At 36.6% G+C, this 24,659-nt stretch overlaps 5 protein-coding genes across 7 annotated transcripts; 2 read left to right on the forward strand and 3 right to left on the reverse strand.

Annotated features, from left to right (window-relative positions):
- The first annotated feature begins 55 nt into the window (after positions 1–55).
- Positions 56–9,353, forward strand: LOC140773001 (uncharacterized). The gene is made up of 13 exons (XM_073115295.1): positions 56–442; positions 1,354–1,496; positions 2,262–2,378; positions 3,642–3,756; positions 3,887–4,024; positions 4,935–5,030; positions 5,123–5,236; positions 5,980–6,048; positions 6,463–6,533; positions 6,647–6,740; positions 8,003–8,128; positions 8,259–8,348; positions 8,970–9,353. Exons 1-13 carry the CDS (start codon positions 89–91, stop codon positions 9,066–9,068), a joined length of 1,626 nt encoding a protein of 541 aa, XP_072971396.1. The 5' UTR covers positions 56–88; the 3' UTR covers positions 9,069–9,353.
- Positions 9,354–9,614: 261 nt separating this feature from the next.
- Positions 9,615–13,099, reverse strand: LOC140774545 (CDK5RAP1-like protein). Its single transcript, XM_073117583.1, has 3 exons — positions 12,754–13,099; positions 10,820–11,874; positions 9,615–10,633 (listed from the first exon to the last, which is right to left on the reverse strand). Exons 1-3 carry the CDS (start codon positions 13,074–13,076, stop codon positions 10,131–10,133), a joined length of 1,881 nt encoding a protein of 626 aa, XP_072973684.1. The 5' UTR covers positions 13,077–13,099; the 3' UTR covers positions 9,615–10,130.
- Positions 13,100–14,422: 1,323 nt separating this feature from the next.
- Positions 14,423–17,745, reverse strand: LOC140773994 (thioredoxin-like protein HCF164, chloroplastic). The gene is made up of 2 exons (XM_073116801.1): positions 17,299–17,745; positions 14,423–15,057 (listed from the first exon to the last, which is right to left on the reverse strand). The coding sequence occupies exons 1-2, from the start codon at positions 17,707–17,709 to the stop codon at positions 14,887–14,889; spliced, it is 582 nt and encodes a 193-aa protein (XP_072972902.1). The 5' UTR covers positions 17,710–17,745; the 3' UTR covers positions 14,423–14,886.
- Positions 17,746–19,135: 1,390 nt separating this feature from the next.
- On the forward strand, positions 19,136–21,775 carry LOC140774349 (putative vesicle-associated membrane protein 726). The gene is made up of 5 exons (XM_073117310.1): positions 19,136–19,463; positions 20,793–20,934; positions 21,009–21,129; positions 21,257–21,319; positions 21,446–21,775. Exons 1-5 carry the CDS (start codon positions 19,274–19,276, stop codon positions 21,587–21,589), a joined length of 660 nt encoding a protein of 219 aa, XP_072973411.1. The 5' UTR covers positions 19,136–19,273; the 3' UTR covers positions 21,590–21,775.
- Positions 21,776–22,730: 955 nt separating this feature from the next.
- Positions 22,731–24,244, reverse strand: LOC140774351 (uncharacterized). Of its 3 annotated transcripts, XM_073117312.1 has the most exons (4): positions 23,707–24,244; positions 23,247–23,418; positions 22,984–23,144; positions 22,731–22,819 (listed from the first exon to the last, which is right to left on the reverse strand). In XM_073117312.1, the coding sequence occupies exons 1-4, from the start codon at positions 23,786–23,788 to the stop codon at positions 22,809–22,811; spliced, it is 426 nt and encodes a 141-aa protein (XP_072973413.1). In that variant the 5' UTR covers positions 23,789–24,244; the 3' UTR covers positions 22,731–22,808. The 3 variants fall into 3 exon arrangements, 2 of the variants coding, with proteins under 2 accessions (XP_072973413.1, XP_072973412.1); XR_012106583.1 differs by having other exon boundaries at positions 22,984–23,614; XM_073117311.1 differs by having other exon boundaries at positions 22,764–23,144.
- Between the last annotated feature and the right edge of the window lie 415 nt (positions 24,245–24,659).

Here is a 24,659-nt window from a genome sequence, read left to right on the forward strand (position 1 = left end):
GTGGCCGTTCCAACAACGGCCACCCTCATCCTCTTAAATAAACAATAAAGCTCAATCTTCCAAAGAACAAAGGGGAGAGGTATCCGCCATGAGAGCTTTTTGCTTTAGCTCCATCTTTCCTCCCACAGTAAACCCTTCCACGTCTCTTCTCAAATCTCCACACCACCTTAATCCCCTCTCCTGCCACCATCTCCCTTGGATTACTCTCTCCATAACACCATCGACGACCCGATCCCATCGAGTCGGAGTCCTCAAGGAGTCAGTAGAGCTCGATGCCGAAGGAAGCGGCGATGTTGGGGTCAATGGCTTATCCATGGAGACCAAGGTGGAAGATAAGGTTATAGACTCGCCCTCGCCTCCTAAGAGTTCTGGCCGAAGTAAGAAGCGAAACGAGGATAACGATAACAGCGCAGATAGGTTCAAGTTGCGTAACGGGAGGGAGGTCGGTGTTGTTAATTGCCTTCAAAATTTTCTTTTCTGGTTTTCCACTATTGGTTTTGGTTATTTTACTTGCCCAAAATTATATGTTTGCTATTCTCCTAACCTAGTTTCGAGCCAGTTAAGCATTTTGTTCATAAAACTTTCTGAGCGCTGTTGATGTGTTCTCTATCAATCTTCATCTTGGAAGCTAGATTTTTAGTTGTATTTCTTCTCAAAGTCGTGAAAAGTTTAGAACTTGAATGGTTTTGGCATGAGCTTGAGGCTCTTTAGAAATGGAGGACTTTTGGTATTTCTGAAATCACTCGCTTGTCAATTTAATGATATCTAGATTATATTTTTAGTTACTATCGGCATGTTGGAGATGATCAAGCAGACACATTTTGTGGATTACTTGATTTTCCTGATATTTAACTGCCATTTATTGGATGAACAGTGATTATTCCTAAGAGAAAAGAGAGGAAGGTCCAAATGTGGACCGATAGAATCTTTGCATTCCTACAATGCCAATATTTGTGTTTTAATGAGAATATTATTTTTTAAGTTTTATCATGTCGTATTTGTGAGAGTTGGTTGCATTTTGTCTTTGAGTTACTTACATCAGTGTTTTATCTTCTCCTTGTCATCCACTATGAGCATGCATAAGTTGAACTTTTTTGGTCATTCTGCTACCGCACAAGTTGGATGGAACAGAATGAGTAGTTGCTGTTGTTGAGCAAAAGCAGAACCTACAATTGCAAATTGATAGTACCTTCTATATTCTCACTTAAATTAACAATAGTTCATTGAATGCAATTAGATATCCCTGAATTCAAAAACTCAAACAGGGATTTCTTGATAAAATCTACACAATGAGACACTTTCACGAACTTCTTAATTACTTTTATTTTTAAAAGTATCATTTTAAAATTATAGGTATTTGAAGAAAAAGCATACCTAGTTGGAGTGGAGTGTAAAGGTAGTGAAGGTGATAACTTTTGTATTGAAGAATCACTCAAGGAGCTGGCACAGTTGGCTGACACTGCTGGGCTTTTGGTTGTTGGTTCAACCTATCAAAAGTAAGTTCTATATGTTATTCATTATAAATATCTGTTATTGACTAGTCTAGTGCTTGCATTAAAACTTGTCTGGCACTTCCAGAAATCCAGATCAAGTGTTGTACATCAATAACTTGGTTTCATCCATTTGTTAGAATTTTGGATAGTTACATCATGATAAAATGAGCTTGCACTGTCAGTCTGTAACTATTACGATTGAAACTGGCTTGTTTCCTTTAGCAGTTTAGCTTTAGGGTTCAGGGCATGTATTCAGTTGCCTTCTGTCAGGGATTTTATGGAAATTTGTGAAGAGGAAAACTAGTAAGTTATCTAAAAGGCTGATTATGCTTATTTATCCATGAATAAGATATATATTCCACCCCACTTATTCATGTTGATTCGGAGTTCTTAACTACAAATATAGATACTATAATGTGGAAGGCAACAGCCGCAGCATGCGCTAAATATTAATAAGCTCTTTCTTAGTGAAAGAAAATGTATACAAATTATATTAGACAGATGGCTGATTTAAAACAGATGGTTAATAATAGCTCCGCTCCGCAACTGAATATGGTCCTTTATTCGCAGGTAATTTTAGTTGAACTTCTTATAGGATTATTCATGTGATTGTCTGGTGTTTTATCACTATAGATAGAACTGTACTGTTGTATATTGATTAAAATTAAGGAACTCTTTTTGTAATTTTATCTATTCTCTTTGTTTGGGTAGTATTCATTTTCGTTGTGGAAATGTGATAACCTGATAGTGTCAGTGACTTTTCATTAGGCTTGCTGCTCGAAACCCGAGGACTTACATAGGCTCTGGCAAGTTTGCTGAAATCAAGACTGCAGTTCATGCACTTGATGTTGAGACTGTAATATTTGATGATGAGTTGTCGGCAGGGTAAGATTCATGACCAGATTTTCTTTTTCCTGAAAAAAAAATTGGATTGTGCTCTCAAGTGCATTGCAATCTAACTTACTTGCAACAAAGCAAGTAATCTTTTTTGAGTTAAATATATTTTATCCTCATTTACTCATGCTCTGTACCCTCTTGTACAAATTTTTATACCAAATTAGTTCCTATACTTCTAACTATAGTGAGATAGTTAGATTTTCCATTTGAGTTGACATAGCTCTATCAGAATTACTAAAATGCCCATTTATATTTATTAGACAAACTAATTAGTGAGAAAGGTAATTTGGATATTTTGATCATTTTATTTTATTTTTTATATTTGATATAAAGGGGCATTTTAGTAATTTAAGCAGATTTTGTTGAGTTGGATGAAAAATCTTACTATATCACTTTAGTTAGAAGTACAATGATTGATTTGATATAAAAGATTGTATATCGGAGTAATGTGATTTAGGCATAAGTATAAGGCGGTAAAATATATTTAACTATTTTTCTTTCTTGCTATTATTGTCACCTATGAGATAATTTGATATATACAGGTAACCTGTTCTACTATTTAAGCAGAACTTCTCTAATAAATTTATAATGACCTCTTGTGCAGCCTTTGAGTTCTTTATGGGTGTCTTTCTCATGAATTCTGATATTCAAATAAATCATTGAATCTAAATGCTAAAATCTGTTAAGATGTATAAAAGTTCTGGATAAAATAATAGAGTTTGCATGACGATGATGTCAGATTGATTGATGATTGACAATTAAAACTTGTCACGCATCACTGTGGCATGGGTTGAAGTCGATTGAATATATAGACTCTCAGATGACACAGGGCAAGCCTGAGATCATGATGGAGTTATTGGAATCATGAAAACTTCTATATATAATGGTTATAAAGGTTATTATACTAAACCTTCGTTGAAAAGGACAAACATGGAAGCTCCTAACAGACAAACATAATTGCTGGTGATCTACTTTGAGCATTAAATGAAAAATGTAGGATTCAAAGTTGCAAACCATAATAAATGCAAAACGTTGGTTGTGAAATAAAATATTCCCTTCTTGTTTAACCTATCTGTTTGTTTACAATGTTAACAGGAAGTTGCAAATTGCAATTTATGTATTCCCTTCAATGAAATACACCAGACTATTTTTCATTCACACCTACATGTTTGTAATGCTTGAACTAGTAGTTGGGGCTTCTAGAACTAAATATCAGTTCTGTCCTGGTCACATTTGGAATATGGTTTTTAGACAGCTGCGTAATTTGGAGAAGGCATTTGGTGGAGGTGTTCGGGTATGTGACCGGACTGCTCTCATTCTGGATATCTTCAATCAAAGGGCCGCGACACATGAAGCAGCTTTACAGGCAACTCCTTGCTTTTTATAGCTTGACTTTTCTATCAAATTTCTAAGTGAAATTGAGAATTCAACTCATGCTATGAAAATAGGAGATTAATTCCAAATTTGAATATTTAATAACCATATTTTCCTTGTAGGTGTCTTTGGCACAAATGGAATACCAACTTCCGAGGCTTACGAAAATGTGGAGTCACCTTGAACGTCAGGCAGGAGGCAAGGTCAAGGGAATGGGTGAGAAACAAATTGAAGTGGATAAGCGTATCTTACGTACTCAAGTAAGTCATTGACCTTTCATACTCAAAACCTTTTTAATGTGCTCTCTAGACTATATGATTATTTGCAACTTTGATATGTGAAGGATGTAAGAGTTGGTTGTTTGTGTTTTATGTTCCTTCAGCTACATGCTTTCGTGTTTGGCTGTGGGAAGTAGGAACTTTCAAACATGGATACTTTTTTACTATACACAAACCAACAAAAGACTAGCATTAACTAGGTGAAGACTGAAGAATACTAGTAAATTCAAAGCAGAGATTAAAAAAAAAAAAGAAGGGTGATAAGGGTGAGTCATGAAACATCACCAAGATGATTAATAGTTACTGTAGAGGGCATGGGAAGAAACAGACAAGAGGCACTCCCATTAGTTGCGCATTATTTTTTAAGACATCTTGTGGTTTTTTTTTTCCCATTCTAGAGGAAACAAAAAGGGAAAATTGCATTTTTGGTACGCATCAATGAGTTTATGTTATTGTTATTTCCAGCAAGCCTGAACTGTCACATATTGAGTTGGAAGACTGTGCAATGCCATAATCCAATTGCAGAGAATCATTTTGAGGACACCAAGGCCCTATGGCTCATCTTTAACAAATCAGATCCTCTGGATATTGTAATGATTGTGTAGTTCACTCCTTGGAGTCCATCCAAGAATCCTTAACATTTCAGCCTTTGAACTGATAAGCATCACATTTAGTTGAGCTTTTGGATTTACGTATCTTTATCCATTCCATGAGAATGGGAGAAAAGCAAGAACAACTTTCAGGCTATCAGTTATTCTCCGCAGATGAACCCATTTGCATGCCAAATGTCGGAAGTTCTACTGTGCTATAGCTTTTCAATTTACTGAAGTTCTAATTGCACCATACTTTTGGACCTTTCTTCCATTTTTTGAACTTTAAGCATCCTTGACAGATAAGTGCTTTGAGAAAAGAATTGGAATCTGTCCGGAAACATCGGAAGCAGTACCGCAACCGTCGCCTATCAGTTCCTGTTCCTGTTGTGTCTCTGGTGTGACAATAGAAACTGAATAGTTCTGAGAAATTCCATTATGTAACATAATTTCTTCATTGTAAATCACTAAATTGAATCGGTATATTCAGGTGGGATATACAAATGCTGGAAAAAGTACACTGTTGAATCGCTTGACTGGAGCTAATGTTCTTGCAGAGGATCAATTATTTGCAACACTAGATCCCACAACAAGGAGGGTCCAGGTATATTTTGGTGATACTTTGTTAAATATCTCAATCTCTCATCCTTTCTTGAAAGCTCGGTATCTAGAGTGGATTTATGATAACGAATACTCACGTTTAATGACAATAGCAACAAACATATTTCTGAAAGCACAATTTATACTATGTTGGTTTTAATGTTTTACTATTATACTTTTATTAATCTTAACTGGATTTTATATTACCAAAGCAATTAACAACAAACATTATGCTGTGATAATTCTGTCTGGTTTGACAATGTATTATCACTTACCTTGTCGACATCCTAAATATTCCCTCTTCTTCTTCTTTTTAATTCTATTGGCATTTGTTTTCACTGCTTGAGTAATGATGTAAGCGTAAAAGAATAGTAAAATTTCTTCTACCTGCTTTTTGTCGGCTGCGGTGATGATGTAAATAGCTTTCTGCTGGTGGTTGGCTTCACTTCTGTACATGGACGAAACCATGGCAACACTTGTATAAAGCACTTCTGGCACTGCACATCATGTCCTTTGGCTGTTAATTAGTGCATTCACTTTTTCACTCCTTATACTGTTCTAGTGAGTCATTCAATCCACAAGTAATTCTGTCCTGGTTTCACCCCACTTCTCCACCTTTCTTTTAATGGACGTCAAGTTTTCTAAATGCATATTTGCACAGTTTTATTTCCAACTAGAAATTTTGGTTTTCTTCAGGTTGAATAGGACACTTGTCTAATCTGACTTGCTTTCAAATGTGCTTCACAGATGAAAAACGGGAACGAGTTCCTTCTTACTGATACTGTAGGATTCATTCAGAAGCTACCCACTACGCTCGTATGTTATTTTACTCAAATATATTCTTCTACTTGAAACTTTCTTTGTTATATCTAGGTTTGGGAATGAGAATATCAACAAGTTTAAAGAATATAGAAAATTCTATAAAATTTAAAAGGTATTGATTTGGAAATTTTAAAATGCTTGAGGCTGCAATACAAGCTAGATATAGATGGATTGATGAAATATTTGGCAAGAACCAAAACTGACAATATTGGCAAGTCAACAAGATAAATGCTTCATCCATGAAATGTGACACTATTATATAGATATCACAATTCTCAATATTCTTCTTTTTTCAGTGCTGAGCTATGACTGGTAATTGTGTGATCTTATTTTCCCCTCAAACGTCCTGTATCATGTAATATGAAGGTTCATGTTCTTGTTGAACTATCAAAAAGTTTTCTCTTTCAGGTTGCTGCATTTAGAGCCACACTAGAGGAAATATCAGAGTCATCACTATTGGTTCATGTTGTGGATATCAGGTATAAATTTGAGATGGTAGATTCAAGACAATCATTACTTGTGCTTATTGGATTTAATAATCTGCATATGACATCTTACTAACTAAATTTATACTTTACGTTGTCAACTCCAGCCATCCGCTGGCTCAGCAACAGATTGATGCTGTTGATAAAGTTCTAGAAGAATTGGATGTGGAATCAATTCCAAAGTTGGTTGTATGGAATAAGGTAGAACTCTAGAAGTAATACAAAACCTATAACTCTGGTATTTTAGTAATGCCCTGATACATATTGACAGATTGTTACGGCAAACTGGTAGCACATTTATCTAAAGGACATTATGTGAAGCTTCATAAAATAATAACCATCTATGAGCCATTGATGCGGATACTTGGATATGAGTAGATAGGAATACACCAAGTTACAGGACACAATATGGTGGGATACAACAAGTGTACGAACATACAAACTCATGTTGTTTCATAAAGTGCAGATTAATGTTGCAACAATCTGGCTTGTTTGTTGAAAAGGGAGCACATAGCAAAAAATCTACAACCCTTATGTTCTCCTGAATCGTGTTACTCTATAAAATTTAGCAGTTGGCATCTATCAATTCAACTGACAACAAGATATTTACACTGAAAAGTTGACCACCTATCATATCAATCAATAACACATCAACCTTTATCCTGTAAAGAAATAGAGAGAAGATTGCCGTCAATTCAATTTAACCTTTTTGAAGGAGTTATTGTACTTGATACTTCCTTTACTAGTAAAAAATTAATGAAATGAACCTCCACTGGTGAACAAAGACCTCTCCTGAAATTTCTTATTATTTGAGCGATTGTAAGTGATGAGTGTTTATATCCAATTGGAATTCACTATTAAAAGGCTGGAGTATCCATAGTCCCTAGATACTCATGTTTTAAATGGACATACAATATCATGATGTGTCCTGCAAAAGGAAGTTGTGACTCTGGAGCTTTTCCTTCCAACTTTGTGGTACTGAGAAAGGGAAAAAAAGCAAGTAGTCACCTCTATAACCCTTCTGAAGATGGTTTCTTCAGATGCCAACCTGATGAATTCCTATGATTAAGTATTAAAGAGAAACCCTTTTATATTGGGGAGCTTTGTATCAAAGTCCTTATGTGGAGAATCTGTCAGCAGTATGTGATTTCTTTGTACATGTCATTTATGGTAATAGTGGATGGGATCTTGAGGATGATAAACAAGGCCACAGCTGTACTTTTGCAATGATTTAGTCTAGCCTTGCTGTGATCCTTTACCTTTTAAAGTGTCCTGTGCAGTATTGAAGTCAATTGCTTGTGATGATATGCATGTGATGACACGCTAAGCTGTTTGTCTTTCAAGTTATCCTTAAATAGCACACCCAACATGCTAGCTAAATGTCATGGATTGTAATGAAAATTCAAAGGTTATGATTGCCTTAAAAAACATTTATGACTATAACTATGCTATGTTTACTGTAGGTTGACAAGACTGATGATCCTCTTAGAGTAAAAGATAAAGCAGAAGAACAAGGGATAATATGCATATCAGCCATGACTGGTGATGGTCTAGAACAATTCTGCAACACGGTTCAAGCTAAATTGAAGGTATTAGATGCTCTGCCATATGCTTAGTTTTCTAAGATTTGTGGACGTGTGGTTTAGCTGTATATCCTCAGTGTGTTGTAAATTGTGATAAATTCATAACTGCTAGATTACCTTCAAATACTTTAAGCAGGACTCATTGGTACCAATTGAAGCTTTTGTTCCATATGACAAAGGGGAGCTACTCAATAACATACATCAGGTTGGGGTGGTAGAAGAAACTGTGAGTATCATGCTTGAACCTTCAAATATTTTCGTTTGGATGAAGCAATTTGAACAGCTTATAGGCACTAGACTGAAGCGCTGATGCTTTATCACGTTAGTGGTGCTCTTATCAGATAATTGTCTGATATAATACTAGTTGGATACTTCATCTATCCACATAGACTTCTTTCACATAGTCACTGTTTAATATTGGAATAAGCCATGGATAAGACTAAGATATGTAGGAAAATGTGAAAACTTTCTTTATTACTTCGGTGAGAGAATCTATGAGATTCACGAATAATGAGGGATGGATCCAGGTCATGAAAATCTTTGTTGGTTTACACCTGCCCATATGTCTTCACCTTGTCAGCTAATGCTTGCTATACCTGCAAGTTGTTCATGTGCTTTTGTTTGGTCCTCACTCCTATCTGTATTTATTGTATTAGTTTTTGTCTCTGATTATTCCTTACTTGCATTTTGTATACGCGCGGCATTTTTCTAATTTAGTTTCTTGAGAAGCAATGATGTGCTAGAGGGTTTTCTTGTTATTTTCCTCTCTTTAGTTCAGATTAGTACTGTGTAACTGAAGAAATACTTTGCATATGTTGATATTGTATGTTTTCATAACCTTTTGTAGGATTACATGGAGAATGGTACTTTAATCAGAGCACATGTACCCCTTCCTCTTGCAAGATTGCTCACTCCATTGAGGCAACACGTGGCTGCCGTTCATTAGTCCTACACTCTGCTTGTCAGGGCTGTAAATTTTGTTCTTCTATGCTATCGGATTGGCTAATTTGTACAGGTTTAGTCTGCTTGTGAGTTTTTGTCACAGGATACTCACTCAAATGTACATATCCATAACTATATCAGCAAGCTTTTGCAGTTCTGAAATTTGTAATTGGTCTTCCCTTTTTTTCTTGGAAAAGAAAAAGAAATTCTCCTCTGTTGAATTTTAGATGTACCTCCTTACCCAATGCAAGTGTTGATGTTCTTATTCTGTTGATTGTAAAGGTGGATATATATATATATATATATATAGGCACTATTTTCAACTGTGATTTACTATCTAGAATATTTAATTAAATGGTATCGTTTATCTAAAAATTCTTTGCGATGTTCTCTACAGTTGGGAAGAATTGTGCTATTCTGGAGACTTAGTCGCAGAAGCACATCAATCTGCCCATGCAGATCAGATGTTCGAAAGTATGCCTTATTAGTTGCAACATCTTGTTTGGAACACCAGTTCGCGAAGCTTTCTTCAAATAATAATTACACAAAATTGTATCTTTCTATCAAATATCTCTGCAACATTCTACATTTACTCGTACATTCAATCTTACACTGCATTGTATCTGATGCTAGTATCCTTTCTGTAAACAGCATCCAAGGACAGAGTTACTGACTGTAGTCAGATACAGCTTTAAATCAAAGGTAACCAGCATAAGACTTAGATTTTACAACCAAAAAAAAAGATCTCAAAGGGGCTTATGGAGGGTTAACAAGTAGTGCAAACAACACGTCAGTGTGAAAATCATAGGAATAACCTAATCGAAGTTAATATCACTTTCTATTGAATGCTTTAACTGATATGAATTCAAGATACCGGGAAAGGATAAGCTTCACGTCATTCTAGCATCAGAATGCAGAACAGCAGAGTCAAAACCCATCAGTTAGGTGCATTTTCCAAAAACAACTTTGCAAATGCACTGTGATTGCTTCTTCTGAATTACATGAAGATCACCAGCACACGTGGCTTAGCTTCATTCCACTAAGGAGTTATGCCAATGTGACTGCTTCAAGTCCTGGTTGTAACAGAAGTTGATGAACCATTTTTGTGAAATATGCTCAAGCTTGTACGCACAAGCACCTCCCCGAACAGTGATGCCCTTGTTGATCTTGTAATATTAACTTCCACGTAGTCTCCAACCTCTGGTTTTTGCAATCCATCAGCTTCAAATGAGTGAGGCACGGGGGCATTAAGAAAAGAGACTCTGTGACCCCTATCGCTTTTTCCGATCAACTCAGTCTCAGGAGCTCTTTTATTGGGTCCCTCAACTAAAACAAGTTGGATTGTACCAACCTGAGAGTCATAACGTTGCCCTGTGCTATCACGGAACACATCAATGAGTTCAGTCAGCCTCCTCTGCTTGACACTTTCAGGGACATCATCGGCATAATTCCTGTGAGCATGAGTTCTTTCCCTCATGCTGTAGGCAAACATATATGCCATATCGTAACCAACAGCCCTTACAAGGCTCAGAGTATCAGCATGTTCCTCCTCTGTTTCTCCACAAAAGCCTGCAAATTAACAGAAAAGTTAATTATTTGACAGAATTGATTACACAAAGAAAAACGTAGAATGTATGTATAAAGTATAAACGCACATCCATCAAAAACATAAAAAAACACTAACTAGTACGATGTTAAATTTAAAGAGTTAGCCATTCTGAAAAAGTAATCAGATTAAAGGTTCATGAGTCTTACCACATATAAAATCACTGCTTATCCCTACATCTGGAACTATATCTCGTATTTTCTGCACAAGGTCCAGGTATGCTTCTCGAGTATAACCTCTTCTCATTCTCTCCAGCACTGTGGTACTTCCTGTTTGAGCTGGCAAATGAACACTATTGCAAATATTATACCTATCTCGCATTAGATATAGTAAATCATCTGGGAAATCCTTTGGATGTGGAGAAGTAAATCTGAACCGCATCTCAGGAAATTCTGTGGATAGTTGCTCCAAAAGATCGGAAAATCGCAATCCCATATTCTTAACTTTGCACATGCTAGAAAATCCTTCACTAAGCCTCCAATTTGAACCTGGCTCCAAATCCTCAACCTCTGAAGCATCATTGTAACTGTTCACATTCTGCCCAAGAAGCATTACTTCCTTCACACCTTCTTTCCATAGCTCACCAACTTCTCTTACAATAGAAGACACAGGGCGAGATCTCTCTCTGCCTCTAGTGAAGGGAACAATACAAAATGAGCACATATTATTGCATCCCCTCATGATCGAGACAAATGCTGTTACCGAATTGCTTGAGATTCTAACTGGGCTAATATCAGCATAGGTTTCTTCAAGAGACAGAAGAGTATTGATTCCCTTCTGCCCATAGTCAACCTCTTGTAACAAACGAGGCAGATCCCTGTAGGCATCAGGTCCACAGACAACATCTACCATCTTATCTGCATCAAGTATTTTGTCTTTTAACCTCTCAGCCATGCATCCCAGAACGACAATCTTCGGGGGATGCAAAGACTGTGACCTTCCAACAGACACATTACTCTTCCATTCCCTTTTCAGAAACCAGAAGTAGTTGAGTCTTTGCCAAACTTTTTGTTCAGCATTATCACGGATGGCACAGGTGTTGATAAAGATGACTTCTGCACTCTCAGGATCCCCAACTATTTCTCCATATCCAGCATTTTTCATGATAGAAAGCACAATCTCCATGTCATTTATATTCATTTGGCATCCATATGTCTCATGGTATATGCGGCCTTTGCTGATACTTTCAGAAGCTGATGGTAATCTGAATAGAGCATAAACATAAGGCAAAGTAAAATCGTTGTTTTAAGATTTATATAACCAATTCAACATGTTCTATCAAAATTAAAACAAGGAGAGAGTCAGAACAAAATAGAGGTAGGAAGTCATAAATCTGATGGATAGAAAAAAAAAATAGTCAATTGTTTAGAATTCATGATACGAAGTGTCAGTCAACCATATATAAAGTAAAGAAGGTAATAACTTCTGGAGCCACTTTAAAACTTCAGTCAACCAGTTCAATAAACTGATCAATAGGTCCTATAATCTGGATCTCGCAATCACTACTGAGTCTATTTAATGCATGACATAAGATTGAGGACTACCATAACACCGAATGTAGCATCATAGTTAGTTGCAAGTTTGAGAGATGAGCCCATTTCAAGATTTTGGTTACCTATGCCAACAATAGATATTATGGACTCTCTTTTTTCCGTAGAAACTTCCAAGCACTTATCCATCAAATCGTAAACAAATTCCCGAGAATAATACACAGTCTTCTACTTATATACTTAAATAGACGCAGAGATGGATTCACATCAAAGAACTCAACTTTATGCTCAATTGGCCAAAAGAATAAGAAGAAAAGAGCTTGCTCTTGTTGCTTTCCGCATCCACCACGCTGCGCTGGGGGTTCTCTAACTAAACTATTATATAATCACAAATTCCCCTACACCTCTAAGGAAACACAGTATCCATATAAACATTACTTCGCTCTTGTCCATCAATCTTGCCCCATAACTCCATAAGACAAATTCCCCAAAACACCCTATAATTACTTCAGGGCCGAATTCACATCAAAAGACTTCAACTTTACCCTCAATTATTCAATACACGATCTACTAGTGCAAGCAGAAGAGCTTACTCTTGCAGGGCTTCGGCGGACACCGCGGCGGCGGAGCAAAGAAGCCGGCGATGTGGGCTCACATAAGCATTCCTCTTGGAAGAGAACTCAATGGAGGTGGAAACAGGAGAGCGGGCAACGGAGAAGCACCTGAGAAGGGGATTTAGAGTAGGAGAAGAAAGAGAAGAAGAGGTGGATCGAAGCGACTGCGGTTTGGAGATGGAAGAAGAGGTGGGTCTGGAGAAGACGAGAGAGAGGCGTCCGCATCGGTGGAGTGAAAGATTTATGCGGATGGAGGAGGAGGGTTGGCCGAAGAGAGAGGGAAGAGGAGATAGAGAAGCCATGGCCGTCCAGAGAGCAAAAGAGGAAGCGTCAGGGCTCACTAAATATATCTAATGGTATCAAAATCGGAGTCTTGTCGGATCTAATCAGGATCCGAATTTGCTCTAGTTATCGGACTGAGGAAGGCCAAGATCCGACCTAATAACAGGTGGGGATTTGAATCAATTCGAGAAAGGTGCTATAACCTTCAATAGTATGAAGATTTCTTTTGTTGAGGTCATTTGTGAGATTTATTAGTAACAAAAAGATATAAAGATTTAAGCTAATATTTTTAACCACAGTAGATCTGTACACTAAATATTGTACTTAGATAAGTGAGTTATAAACTTATTTATCAGAGTAAAGGGCTTCTAGTTATGAGTGAAAACGGATCAGATAGTGATAAAATTATATATGTATTTATGTTTTTCTTCGAATAAGAACAGTGGTCGGATAGTAAATTAAATTAGGGTGAGTAAAACTATGGATATGAATGGGATATCAAATATATCCGTATTAATGTTCTAAATATATAAGAATTTATAATATAATTATTAAAATTTATAGACAATTAGTATATATAAAACAAGAATTAATTCAAGGACCCCAGACTTTTAATGGTGAAGAGGAGGAGAGAGAGAGAGGAATAATCTTTTCCACAAAAGTGGGATAGGTGGATTGAAGAGAATGAATGCTAGGGATGAGATTTCTGAGATTCATAATATCATGTTTCTAGTATATCAAAACCATACGAAAAGAAACTCTCCTATCTTAAAATTATAAGTCTCAAATCTTAATTATCATCTCTCTGTCACCATATACCTCCATTTAAATATATAATCATAAATTAAATATTTCACCATAAACTCCCTTTAAATATTTCATTGTTGTTCAAGCAATAGAATAATTAATATCATAGGAGCATTATGCTAATTTGATGGTTTTATTAATAGTCGGTTAGTTTTTACATTAGTCTAGAGTATAGAATATATAGAGGTAAAGTGATACAAATAAAACTTAAAAAATAAATTTGAGTCATAGCAATTTAGTGGTGATTTATAATTTACCCTTATTTGTACACCAAAATGACCACGAGGTGAGAAGAAGAGTGAGAATTTTTATTGTGCATAAACTAATATACTAAGAAAATTCTAATATTTGGTAAAGAGAAGACAAATTCCACCTAAATTTAACAAATTTAGGAAAAGAGAACAGAAAATTGTCCGATAGTACTTTAGCACATCACTGTACGCATATCAATTTGACCGTGTAAGTAGTGTACAGAGAGAAGTGCAATAATTTGTCTATACCACTGAAACATAGGCGAGAGAAAGGGGAGAGGTATGATCATAGTTAATAATCGAGAGTAAAAACTTGAAAGAGGAGGGTTAAAGAATAACATGCAATCCAAAAGGCCTTGAAATATACTCCTTCTAGATAAGGGATGACTCAATTTCAAGAGATTTTCACTTGTCAAAGTAGACGAATAAAAACGATTTGAAGTATAAATTTTAGATCATCTTCAGTGATCAAAATTTTCTACCTAATATGCTGGTCACATGCATAGTTAACTAATTTTAGATGAGCAATGTCTAACAGTTAATTGAATCATATACTCGATGATCCTTTGCATCATATGATTAATATATAGCAAAGAAGATCAAGGACAAATAACTGGAATAAGAGAAACCAGACTGCGGCTTGTAGCGAGCGACCACTGAGGAAGCTAGGGGCACGGGAAATAAACATAATTTCGATCCTTTTGCAGAATGTGGACTGAAGATCATCACTCTGTGCGTTCAGACTCTTCAAGTTGTTTTGGAGAAGCTCCCATCATGGTGAAAATTTTCTTTTGTGTAGAGGGGGTTGTTTGAGCTTGAGGAGATGAGAAAGGCCTGCGACAACATGCAGCCTGCTGGTTGGAACTCCCGTTTTCGCTAAAGCCCTTCCATGCTTGTCCAGAAGCACAAAGCAAGGAACATACTTTATGTCATAATGGAGGAGCTGCACGCAGTTCACAATAACAAATTAAATCTTCAAAAACCTGAATTTCAATCATTTGCATTTATATAGGTCTACTCAAAAATGGTGATGTAAGGCGAATTGGTCAATCACTATTATAGAGAGAGTAACCTTGAAGAACTATATAGAAAATGATGTAGCCCAATGTAAGAGTAAAATAGTAACAACTTTCTCAGAGAATAAATAAGGTTCAAGCAATCGCTGCAAGTAGTGATAAGCACTTTCCTCTGATAAACTCTCAACAAGGGCATAAACCAAACAATTACAAATTTAACAGCAATGCAAGGAAAGCTCTCTATAGGTCATTATCAGTAGCCATCAGCTTTGTTGAGCTAAATGAGTTCAGATGTTCAGTTATCATTTTTAGGTGCTCCATGCTACTTTAGCACAGAACACCTACAATTAAAGATGATTATCCCACTGACACCATCCACCAAGTATTCGTCTTCTAAGATCTAAACCTTAAAACTATCAAATTTACAAGAAACCTCCAAGTCAAATGAATGAGAGAAAAGAAATATGACTAAAACACTTGATGAGTTGAACATCAAGAGACATAACAGTAAGAAAATTATACATATTTATGCAGTTAAATTTACAATTTATGAACTAGGAAAGGCAGTAGCATGGCGGCTAAAGCAATGAAATCATATAGCAGCATCTTAATCGTGTTTTTTAAGATTCCAGCAATAACTGAATGCATGTAAAAGTAACTTGAAACATAAACCAAAGTTATGCCATTTATTTGGCACTTGTCAAGACAAGATGGATTTTGCCCATAAATTAAGAACATTTCCTGAATAGAAAAGGCAAATGCAAAGTGAGAATAGATGATGATGGAAGAAATTGGCAATAAGAAGTAAACAAAAGAAAGTAGAAGATAGAGACTATATAGGAAAGAAGAGCAAGCAAGGGTAGAGAGTAAAGGAAGAAGTCTCTCCAGGGAGATTTGTAGTGTAAGATATATTCCTGCCCTAACTCATGCATTCATTGAACATGTACGCCAAGATTTTCCATAAATAAGGGAAGAGTGTGCAACTGTCCACTATAATACAACGCACAAACAAATTAACAGCCTAAACAATAAGATCTAGTTCTTGGTCACCAAGATTTCATATTGCATATCGTTAATATTGTTGGTAGATTTAAATTTCATTATAAGAACAAACCATCAAATACTACAAGAACAATGCAGTCACCACTTAACATTCACGCAGCTTATCCTTTCTTTCCTAAAACTGCCCCTTGTTGTTTGCTTATAACTGCTTCAGATCTAGTTCTTGATCACCAAGATTTCATATTGCATATCATAATATTGTCGGTAAAGTTAAAATTTCATTAAAAAGAACAAACCATCAAATACTACAAGCAGGATGCAGTCACCACTTAAAAGTTAACATTCAAGCAGCTTATCATTTCTTTCCTAGAACTGTCCCTTGTTGTTTGCTTATAAGTGCTTCAGAGATGTAGGTAACTAGGAAAGAACCAAAAGCATCTCCAACACATTTTCAGCATTCTGCTGTACTTCCTCATCACAATATATAAGCACGACCATGACGGAGAAAACACTATTAGGACAAGTTTCAACTCAATGTACAAAAGACTAGGATAAAAACCCTTGAAATTTCATATAGCAGTTCTCTGGTTCTCCCAAACGATTAGCTTACTCCTACTGGATCTTTGAATGTCTACCAACATAATATCATCTCTCTTCTATATCTCCCTCAACAAGGCGAAAGTTACAAAGTCCTCAATTCTAAACCCATACTGATCATAAGATCTAGTGATATATAATAATATATAAGATTAATCCTTCGATTAAACAGAAAATCCAAAGAAGCTAATTTTGCAAGCCAAAACTACACTGCTTATCATCTCAATCTTGTGATTTACTCTCACATAACTATACAACATGTTCTCCCATCCATCCACATGAATAGGTGATGATACCAAAACATCAAGAGATGTGATTTAGCAGGCAATTCGATTAGCAAAGCAAGAACATGATCGTTGGTTTAAGAATCAAGGTAATAACTAAGCAGTTTCCCAAATAGTAAGTGATTCGTCAAACATATATGGGTAGAGCAGATACTTGAGATAAGATAACGATTCGATTCAAAAAAAAAAATCTTAATTGTACCAATTAATTCCCACTCTCTGACCTATAGAATCATTTTTCTCAATCAAAACTTCATACCAAAAGCCTCAAGAGAGAACCCTAACCTCGGGAAGCCACCTCTCGTTCTCCGCATCTGCGAGCACAAAACTAACCCAATCAGAGTTCCTGGCCTCGAGATCGAGCACGAGATCGAGAAGGGAGTTACAGAGCCGGCATTTGGGGGAGTAGAATTCGACCACCGTGGCCTCCTTCCCGCTCGCCAACGCCGCCGCTAGGGCTCGGTGCTCCGCCTCTCCCTGTTCCTCCCTCGATAAAGGCGCCGCATTAGGATTCCGCCATGAATCGTCGCCAATGAGGAGGCCTTGGGTGAGCGAGCCAAGGCTTCGTAGGGATTTGAAGAGCCATGGGAGATCAGGGTTTCCACAAGGATTAGAATTAGGGCTAGGATTAGGATTTGGGTTGGGATTCCATGGCCATTTCCAGCAGATGACAGGTGGTTTTGGAGCGCCTCCCATTGCTCGTCGGAGGAGAAAGACGAAGTCGGTGGTACTTGTAGTGAACAACATCGACTTCGGTCGGTCACATCGAAGTTAATCCGATCCGTTTCACCTCTTCCTCTACCTCTACCCGTTTAACCAATATGACCCGCCCCGCTAATTCATTTATGTATAATAATTCGTTTATGACTCAAATAATTTATTTATAATATAAAAAAATTAATTTATAATATGAAAAAAAAAACCCTGTTAATAACATAAAAAATTATTTATGTGTATCTAACCCGAAGAACTATTAAAAATTTCAGTAATAACATGATTAACATCTACCACCCAAACCTGTTTATGATCTATATAACTCATTAATTAAACATGTCATATTAATATTTGTAATATCATGACCCAACACAGATTATTACATTTACCTACTAGAGTGATCCATGTCTCACTCTTCTCTCTCTCCCCTTTTTAAGCCCAGCTCCTCTCTGTTACCACTCTAGCACCATTGAGAGGGTAAGCCTTCCCAATCTCCAGCAAGATGCGGAGTTAAGGTTTCACCTTCTTTCACTCTCCTTTTGTTCGCATCTCGTCAAAGGTGGTGGTAGTAGAAGACGAAAGCAGCAAGGGGGCTAAGCTACTCCTCTATTTTCTTAGCTAAGCCAATGTGCTTGTTCAATTAAGTTTGTGGTTTGCATGGTGAGGAGGGTGGAAGTTTTTTGTGGTCCTCCTCTCCTACGAACTATATATCCTTAGAAGGGAGATAGGAGCCTTCCTTCTACCTCCTCTAACAAACCGTCAATGGCAGCGATAACGAGTGTGTCCTTGCTTGGAGCCGCTTGCCATTTTGTTTCTCTCTCTCACTGTTGCAAGTTAGTGATTATTTATTCTCTAGCATTATGAGATTCATAGAGTCATTCTGTAGATTGAGTGAGACTTTTCGTGCCTTTTTTTCGTATTTATGGTGCTCTCGGGCTTGATGTTTTATCCTTATTAATGGTTCTGCTTATTGAATTATTGTAGTAAAATATGGAGCTCGTATCCACTTGTAGCTTCTCTCTCCTGGAAAGCTTAAGGGTTGTGCTGCTGCCTGCGGACGGACTTCCCTTGTAAATATTCATTCTCACGGGTTGGAATATGTAATAATCCAAAATAAAAATTATACCTTATTAACTACAGAAAACCTAATGAGTTATGAGCTTATGGCATCTTAAAGTTTTGTTTTAATTTTTGACACCCCTAAATTAAGGAACCGTAACAAATCATGCATCAATCGAGCAAGAACTATTTAAACCCAGTGGCGTTCTTGTTATTTCTCCCACAAGGAATGGCTTTCTTCATCTCGGAATAGCTGGCTTCCGCCAAATCCGTTCTCTATTTAGGATTTAGTACTACCGTTCTACCCATTCTACCCTTCGTCATTTAAACAAATAAATAAATAATATAAACTCTCCCGTCTTCTTTCTGGCTCGCCTTCTCCTCCTCCGCCACCCCCATTCCCTTCTCCTCTCCTCTCCTGTCCTCTCCTCTCCACCCCCCTCGAAAATATAAGAATTGGGGTTAGGGTTAGGGTTTCGAGATCTCAATGGGGCAGCAGACGCTGATCTATAGCTTCGTGGCGAGGGGGGTGGTGATCCTTGCCGAGTACACGGAATTCACCGGAAACTTCAAAACGATCGCATCCCAATGCTTGCAGAAGCTCCCCGCGAGCAACAATAGATTCACATACAACTGCGACGGCCATATTTTCAATTACCTCGTCGAGGATGGATACAGTGAGTCTCTCCGATCTCCTCTTCGTTCTCTCAACTTCTCGTCTATTTGTTCTTGTTTATATACTTGGTCTTTGATTCTGTGGTATTTTTTTTTTGTGGGAAATGCGTGTTTCTTGGTTGATCCTTGCGCGGTTCTAGGGTTTGGATCGGATAGGATTTGAATTTGATGGCATGCGTTGGAAGAATGGGATTCGTTTTGATTGACATGATAGCATCTTTTCTAAGAGAGCTTCAAGAATTTATCTCAACATTGTTTGTCTCGTTGGATCTTTGAATTGTTAACGTAAAATTTTTTATTTTTCAACGTTGCATTCGTGCTACTCCTGCAATTTTGACGAAATTTGAACAGCTTCCTAGGTACCAATGGCGCCTATTCATGAACGAATTTTATTAGGTTAGTCGCATACCTAGATGGTGGACTTGCATTGATCCAACCCGACTCACTGCATTGTGTTTTGGATCATCTATCGGTAAATCTCAGCGTCATGCTTGCATATTTTAGCTTTATGTTGACAAATGGAAACTATGTTATGCACACCATAATGAAAGACTTATCCAAGGTAAAGATAGGCTTCTTTACTCTAGATTTGTTCCAGAATAGGAAACGGTTAGGGCTTAAATTTGCCTTTCTGTTAAGTTTATCGTGCTATTCTGTGCACTCAGTTCTGGAATTCCTGTCACGCTGCTCTGGACTTGCTTAGTATCCACATCTTTTATTTAATATTCATATCTATGACTTTATAGGTGAACTTGTGTTGGAAGTCTTATTGTGTATTGAAAGTATAATTCTGATGGCATTTGATATTGCTGTAGTTTTTTCCTTTCAGAAAAATTGAGCTTTTCAATTTTGATATTAATTTTTGATAGAAGTAGAGACTTAATTGTGCCCCAGTTAATCCGCAATTTGTATTTTGATATTAATATGTTATGAATGTATCGTGTGCGATATTAAGGTGCTTCTTATGAAATCTATACTTTGGCATATCAACCAACAGTCTGAAATCTAAAGGCATTCAGCTAATAGTGCATCATAACAGACCTCTTGTCGAAATGCTTACTTACTTGATATGATTGTCCTGCAGAACCATTTCTGTTAACGACAATGAAAAGAAAACATCTTGTTAATGCTATGCTCTATCTACAGTAGGTTTCATAACCTTTAATCAAAGAACTGGGAGATCTGTAGTCTTTCCTTGTTTTCTCTTTTAAAATTAATCTCTTTCACCGGTGGATTCCTTCCTTGATGTGAAGTGGTTTGGTTTCAGCTATTCTTTCTGCCAAGTGAAAAAGTACAATTAGTATCTAATTTTACGTCTTTCGGTCTCGTAGCATACTGTGTGGTTGTAGTTGAGTCGGCTGGACGACAAATTTCAATTGCCTTTCTGGAGAGGATTAAGGAAGATTTCACCAAGAGATACGGAGGAGGAAAAGCTGGAACTGCCGCTGCCAACAGCCTCAACCGAGAATATGGGTATCTTTCCTTTGTATGCTGTTTCAGATTACCTGTGGTTTGTGGTTTCATCAAATACTGATCAAATATTCCAGGCCAAATTTGAAAGAACACATGCAGTATTGTGCCAATCACCCTGAGGAGGTCAGCAAGCTAGCGAAAGTGAAGGCTCAGGTTTCAGATGTTAAAGGAGTCATGATGGAAAACATTGAGAAGGTATAGCTGTTCATCCTTTCTGCTGCGTATCTCTTGAGAAATTACCTATTAGATGTATACTGGTCCATCTCCCTTGTTTCATGGGTAATTTGCTGTTCGCACAATACACAATCTACACTATTTTCAGGTACTAGATCGCGGCGAGAAAATTGAGCTCCTTGTTGACAAAACAGAGAATCTTCGCTCGCAGGTTTGTTAGATTATCTCAAATGCACCATTTTCTGATGGATGAGCTGCATCAATTCTGCAGATTCCCTGACGATATATCACTTGTAACAATGCTATATGGAGTATGAAGTGTGTTGCTTCTTTGTAGGCGCAAGATTTTAGGCAGCAGGGTACAAAGATGAGGAGGAAGATGTGGTTCCAGAATATGAAGATAAAGCTTGTCGTCTTGGGCATTCTCATCGCTCTAATCCTCATCATAGTCATGTCAGTCTGCCATGGCTTCAATTGCTAATAATGTGCATAAATACAACTCCTTACCGCACTGAAGGCCGTCTAGATTCTCGTATCACCATCGCCTAATTGTTACAGTATATATCATATTGATTTTTCATTTTGCTGCTTTCCTGTATAAATAAACATGATAATGTTTTATAACGTGGATGTAACCTACTGGCATAGACTGCTTATTAATTTTTCATTTCCCACCCTATTATTAGCTGATATTACGCTTCATAGTATTGCGTAATTATGGGTCTATAAGCAAATTTTCTTAATTTTTTTCATTTTGTTTAATAATATTACATAAATATAGGGTTTAAAATGCTAATGTTTCATTTAACACCCTGAAAAAAGAAATTTATTTTATTTTGCAATATATTATAAATAGAGGTTTAAATGCAAAATATCGTTTTTTTTTATTTCCCGCCCTATTATTAGCTAATATTACGCCTCATAATATTGCATAATTGTGGGGTTTATATGCCAATTTTCTTAATTTTTCTTTTGACACCCTATATAATTAAATTTTCGTTCGAATATATTACATAAATATGGGGTTTTAAATGCTAATGTTCTTTTTTTTCATTTAACACCCTGAAAAAAGAATTTTTTCGTCTTGCAATATTTTATAAATGTAGGGTTTTAATGCAAAATATCTTAATTTTTCATTCCCACCCTATTATTAGCTGATATTACGCTTCATAATATTTCATAATGATGGGGTTTATATGCAGATATCTTAATTTTTCATTTAACACCCTATATAATTGAATTTTTGTTTCAATGACATTACATTAATATGGGGTTTAAAATGCTAATGTTCTTTTTTTTTCATTTAACACCCTGACAAACGAATTTTTTGATTTTGCAATATTCCATTAAATACATGGTTTAAATGCAAAATATCTTAATTTTATATTTCCCACCCTATAATTAATTAGCTAATATTTTGCTTCATAATATTGCATAATTATGGTGTTTTATATGCAAATTTTTAATTTACCATTACACCAATTTGAATTTTTGGTTCAGTAATATTGAATACAGGGTTCTCTAAATGTATTTTTTTTTTTAATTTTAGTGAAGTTTTTATTTTACACTCCATATAAAATTGAAGCTTTGTTTCATAATATTGCTTGCATAAATAAAAAGGTTCTAAAGGCAGATTTCTCTGATTTTAAAAGGTTTCATTTCACACCCTAGTTCTCTTTGCAACTTCTTTCAAAGCAGCTTCAAAATCTTCCTGCATAAATTTATACAGAATGTCCCTGTTAGCACACAGACAACTTACTATCTTCAATCCTTAGTTCTTGTCCTATCAGCTATATTCCTTTTCTCAATGAAGAGTAACTTCAAAATTCGTACTATGCAATGGAAAATAAAAGTGATTCTTGGTGACTGACAAACCTTCTCCTCCTGGAGTGGAACTCCTTGGTCTGCCTCTACTTTCCCACATCAAATATGCCTTCTGGTTAAAACTAGATCCTTTGGTATAAAGTTGAAAGAGAAGCAAATGCCTCAAACTTGGGAATATCGATCCAGAAGTTCCCCCCTGGCTCAGTTTAAACCTAGAGCCAATGGAAGTAGAAAATTAAATAGAAAAGACTAGTTCCAAAATGCAGCAGTAATATGAGCTACTGATTAAGGATATAAGTTTCTTCAAAACAAACTCAATAGCAGCAATCTTGGGGTCCTGCAGTATATTTCTCCTCTCTGGAATTGAGTTAGACAGCACATAAGTAGAATGAAAGTAATTGATCTGGAATGGTGGCAAAACCAGAATCTTTATATGAAGGGTGTCTGCAAAGCATTTCTCTTGTATATCTGGAAAGAGCCCAGTTCCTACAAGAAGAAGAAATACACAGTGATAGAAAAGAAGAAGCACAAGCACCAGATAGACCTAGTTCATACTTGCTCAGGATCTCACGTCTGCCCACTATGAGATGCCACCCCAATGAAGGACCAATGGTCTAGGGCAATTTACAAGTTGGATTCCAACAATTGAAGAATACCCATTTGAATATTTCGGCACATTAGCCTTGAACAAAAGAAACATACAGAAATCCAAATCTTGCTGGCCTTCTTGAATCTTGATAAACATAACCAAGAAATATACATTAATCCGCATACCTGCTGTTGGATTCCCTCTCCCAAGTTCAAACTTGTGTGCATCTGGTGCCCTAGAATTGCTGATTCCTATTGTAGACGACATGGCAGTCACCAAGAAGAGAAGAGTAAATGGAACACGAATGGTTAGCTCTTCTTTAAAGGAGTCGAGGGATTACGAGAAAGGCGTGACGAGGAACTCGAATTCTTTCTTTTGGCAGAAATAATTGGCTAAAAGGAAAAAAAAAAAAAAAGGAACAAGAAAAGGTAACAGATGAACCATGGAGGAATCCATGGATGGGGAAAGACTAAAAGGAGAATTCTTGGAGAGATTGGAGAATCCGGTTCTATGATGATGACACACATTGGAAGATAGATGAATCGGGAGATGGAGATGGAATCAAGGTGGAAAAAAAGGTTGGAAAGGGATTTCAACGTTAGGGTTAGGGTTTGGTTTCCTTGCGTCTAGAGGGTTTTGGAGGAAGAAGAAGAGATGATGTCTGTTACGACTTACAACCGCTTGGTCTATTTAAATAGAGAAGTCCCGATTATGTCACGCCGACGGCCGACTCTCATTATACTGAAGTCAGCTTCATTTTCTTCTCGAGTCTCTCCTTGAAAATATAAATGTAGCCTTAAATGCTTTGAGCTTAATAGAAAGCAAAGATGCATTAAGGCTTGAATTATGAATGCAATGTTTGATAATCTATATGAATTATCATGGCAGAAGCTTTGCCTTCAAATGGGCTTCCATAACAAAAGCAGTACAGTGTTTAATGACTTCCCTTTCTTTTGCTCTTTATACTTTGAACAGCTTTCTTCTCTTCTTTTTACTGCTCCAAGTCCCTATACTTTCCAGCTTTACTTTGATCTTTCTCTTCTTTCCACAAAACCAAACCAAATGATAATAAGTCCTTATTCCCATTAATCTCAATTAATTTTCTTAATCTTTGTCGACGGGGTCCTGCTACTATGGC

This window comes from Typha angustifolia, chromosome 13 (genome assembly GCF_048772165.1).
Source record: "Typha angustifolia cultivar Huaian chromosome 13, ASM4877216v1, whole genome shotgun sequence".
NCBI classification, from domain to species: domain Eukaryota; kingdom Viridiplantae; phylum Streptophyta; class Magnoliopsida; order Poales; family Typhaceae; genus Typha; species Typha angustifolia.

Bases quoted from the DNA above. Each gene is read 5' to 3' on its own strand.
- LOC140773001 (XM_073115295.1), top strand. From the start codon at position 89: ATGAGAGCTTTTTGCTTTAGCTCCATCTTTCCTCCCACAGTAAACCCT. The intron at 3,757-3,886 runs GCAACTCCTTGC...TTTTCCTTGTAG, and splicing joins CACATGAAGCAGCTTTACAG to GTGTCTTTGGCACAAATGGA. The intron at 6,741-8,002 runs GTAGAACTCTAG...TGTTTACTGTAG, and splicing joins AGTTGGTTGTATGGAATAAG to GTTGACAAGACTGATGATCC.
- LOC140774545 (XM_073117583.1), bottom strand. From the start codon at position 13,076: ATGGCTTCTCTATCTCCTCTTCCCTCTCTCTTCGGCCAACCCTCCTCC. The intron at 11,875-12,753 runs GTAAGCTCTTCT...TGCTCTATTCAG, and splicing joins TCCGCCGAAGCCCTGCAAGA to ATTACCATCAGCTTCTGAAA. The intron at 10,634-10,819 runs GTAAGACTCATG...GTTAATTTGCAG, and splicing joins AAGCAGTGATTTTATATGTG to GCTTTTGTGGAGAAACAGAG.
- LOC140773994 (XM_073116801.1), bottom strand. From the start codon at position 17,709: ATGGGAGGCGCTCCAAAACCACCTGTCATCTGCTGGAAATGGCCATGG. The intron at 15,058-17,298 runs GTTAGGGTTCTC...AACTGCGTGCAG, and splicing joins ACGAGAGGTGGCTTCCCGAG to CTCCTCCATTATGACATAAA.
- LOC140774349 (XM_073117310.1), top strand. From the start codon at position 19,274: ATGGGGCAGCAGACGCTGATCTATAGCTTCGTGGCGAGGGGGGTGGTG. The intron at 20,935-21,008 runs GTATCTTTCCTT...CAAATATTCCAG, and splicing joins AGCCTCAACCGAGAATATGG to GCCAAATTTGAAAGAACACA. The intron at 21,320-21,445 runs GTTTGTTAGATT...GCTTCTTTGTAG, and splicing joins CAGAGAATCTTCGCTCGCAG to GCGCAAGATTTTAGGCAGCA.
- LOC140774351 (XM_073117311.1), bottom strand. From the start codon at position 23,788: ATGTCGTCTACAATAGGAATCAGCAATTCTAGGGCACCAGATGCACAC. The intron at 23,419-23,706 runs GTATGCGGATTA...TTCTTCTTGTAG, and splicing joins GAGAGGGAATCCAACAGCAG to GAACTGGGCTCTTTCCAGAT. The intron at 23,145-23,246 runs GTTTGTTTTGAA...CATTGGCTCTAG, and splicing joins CCCAAGATTGCTGCTATTGA to GTTTAAACTGAGCCAGGGGG.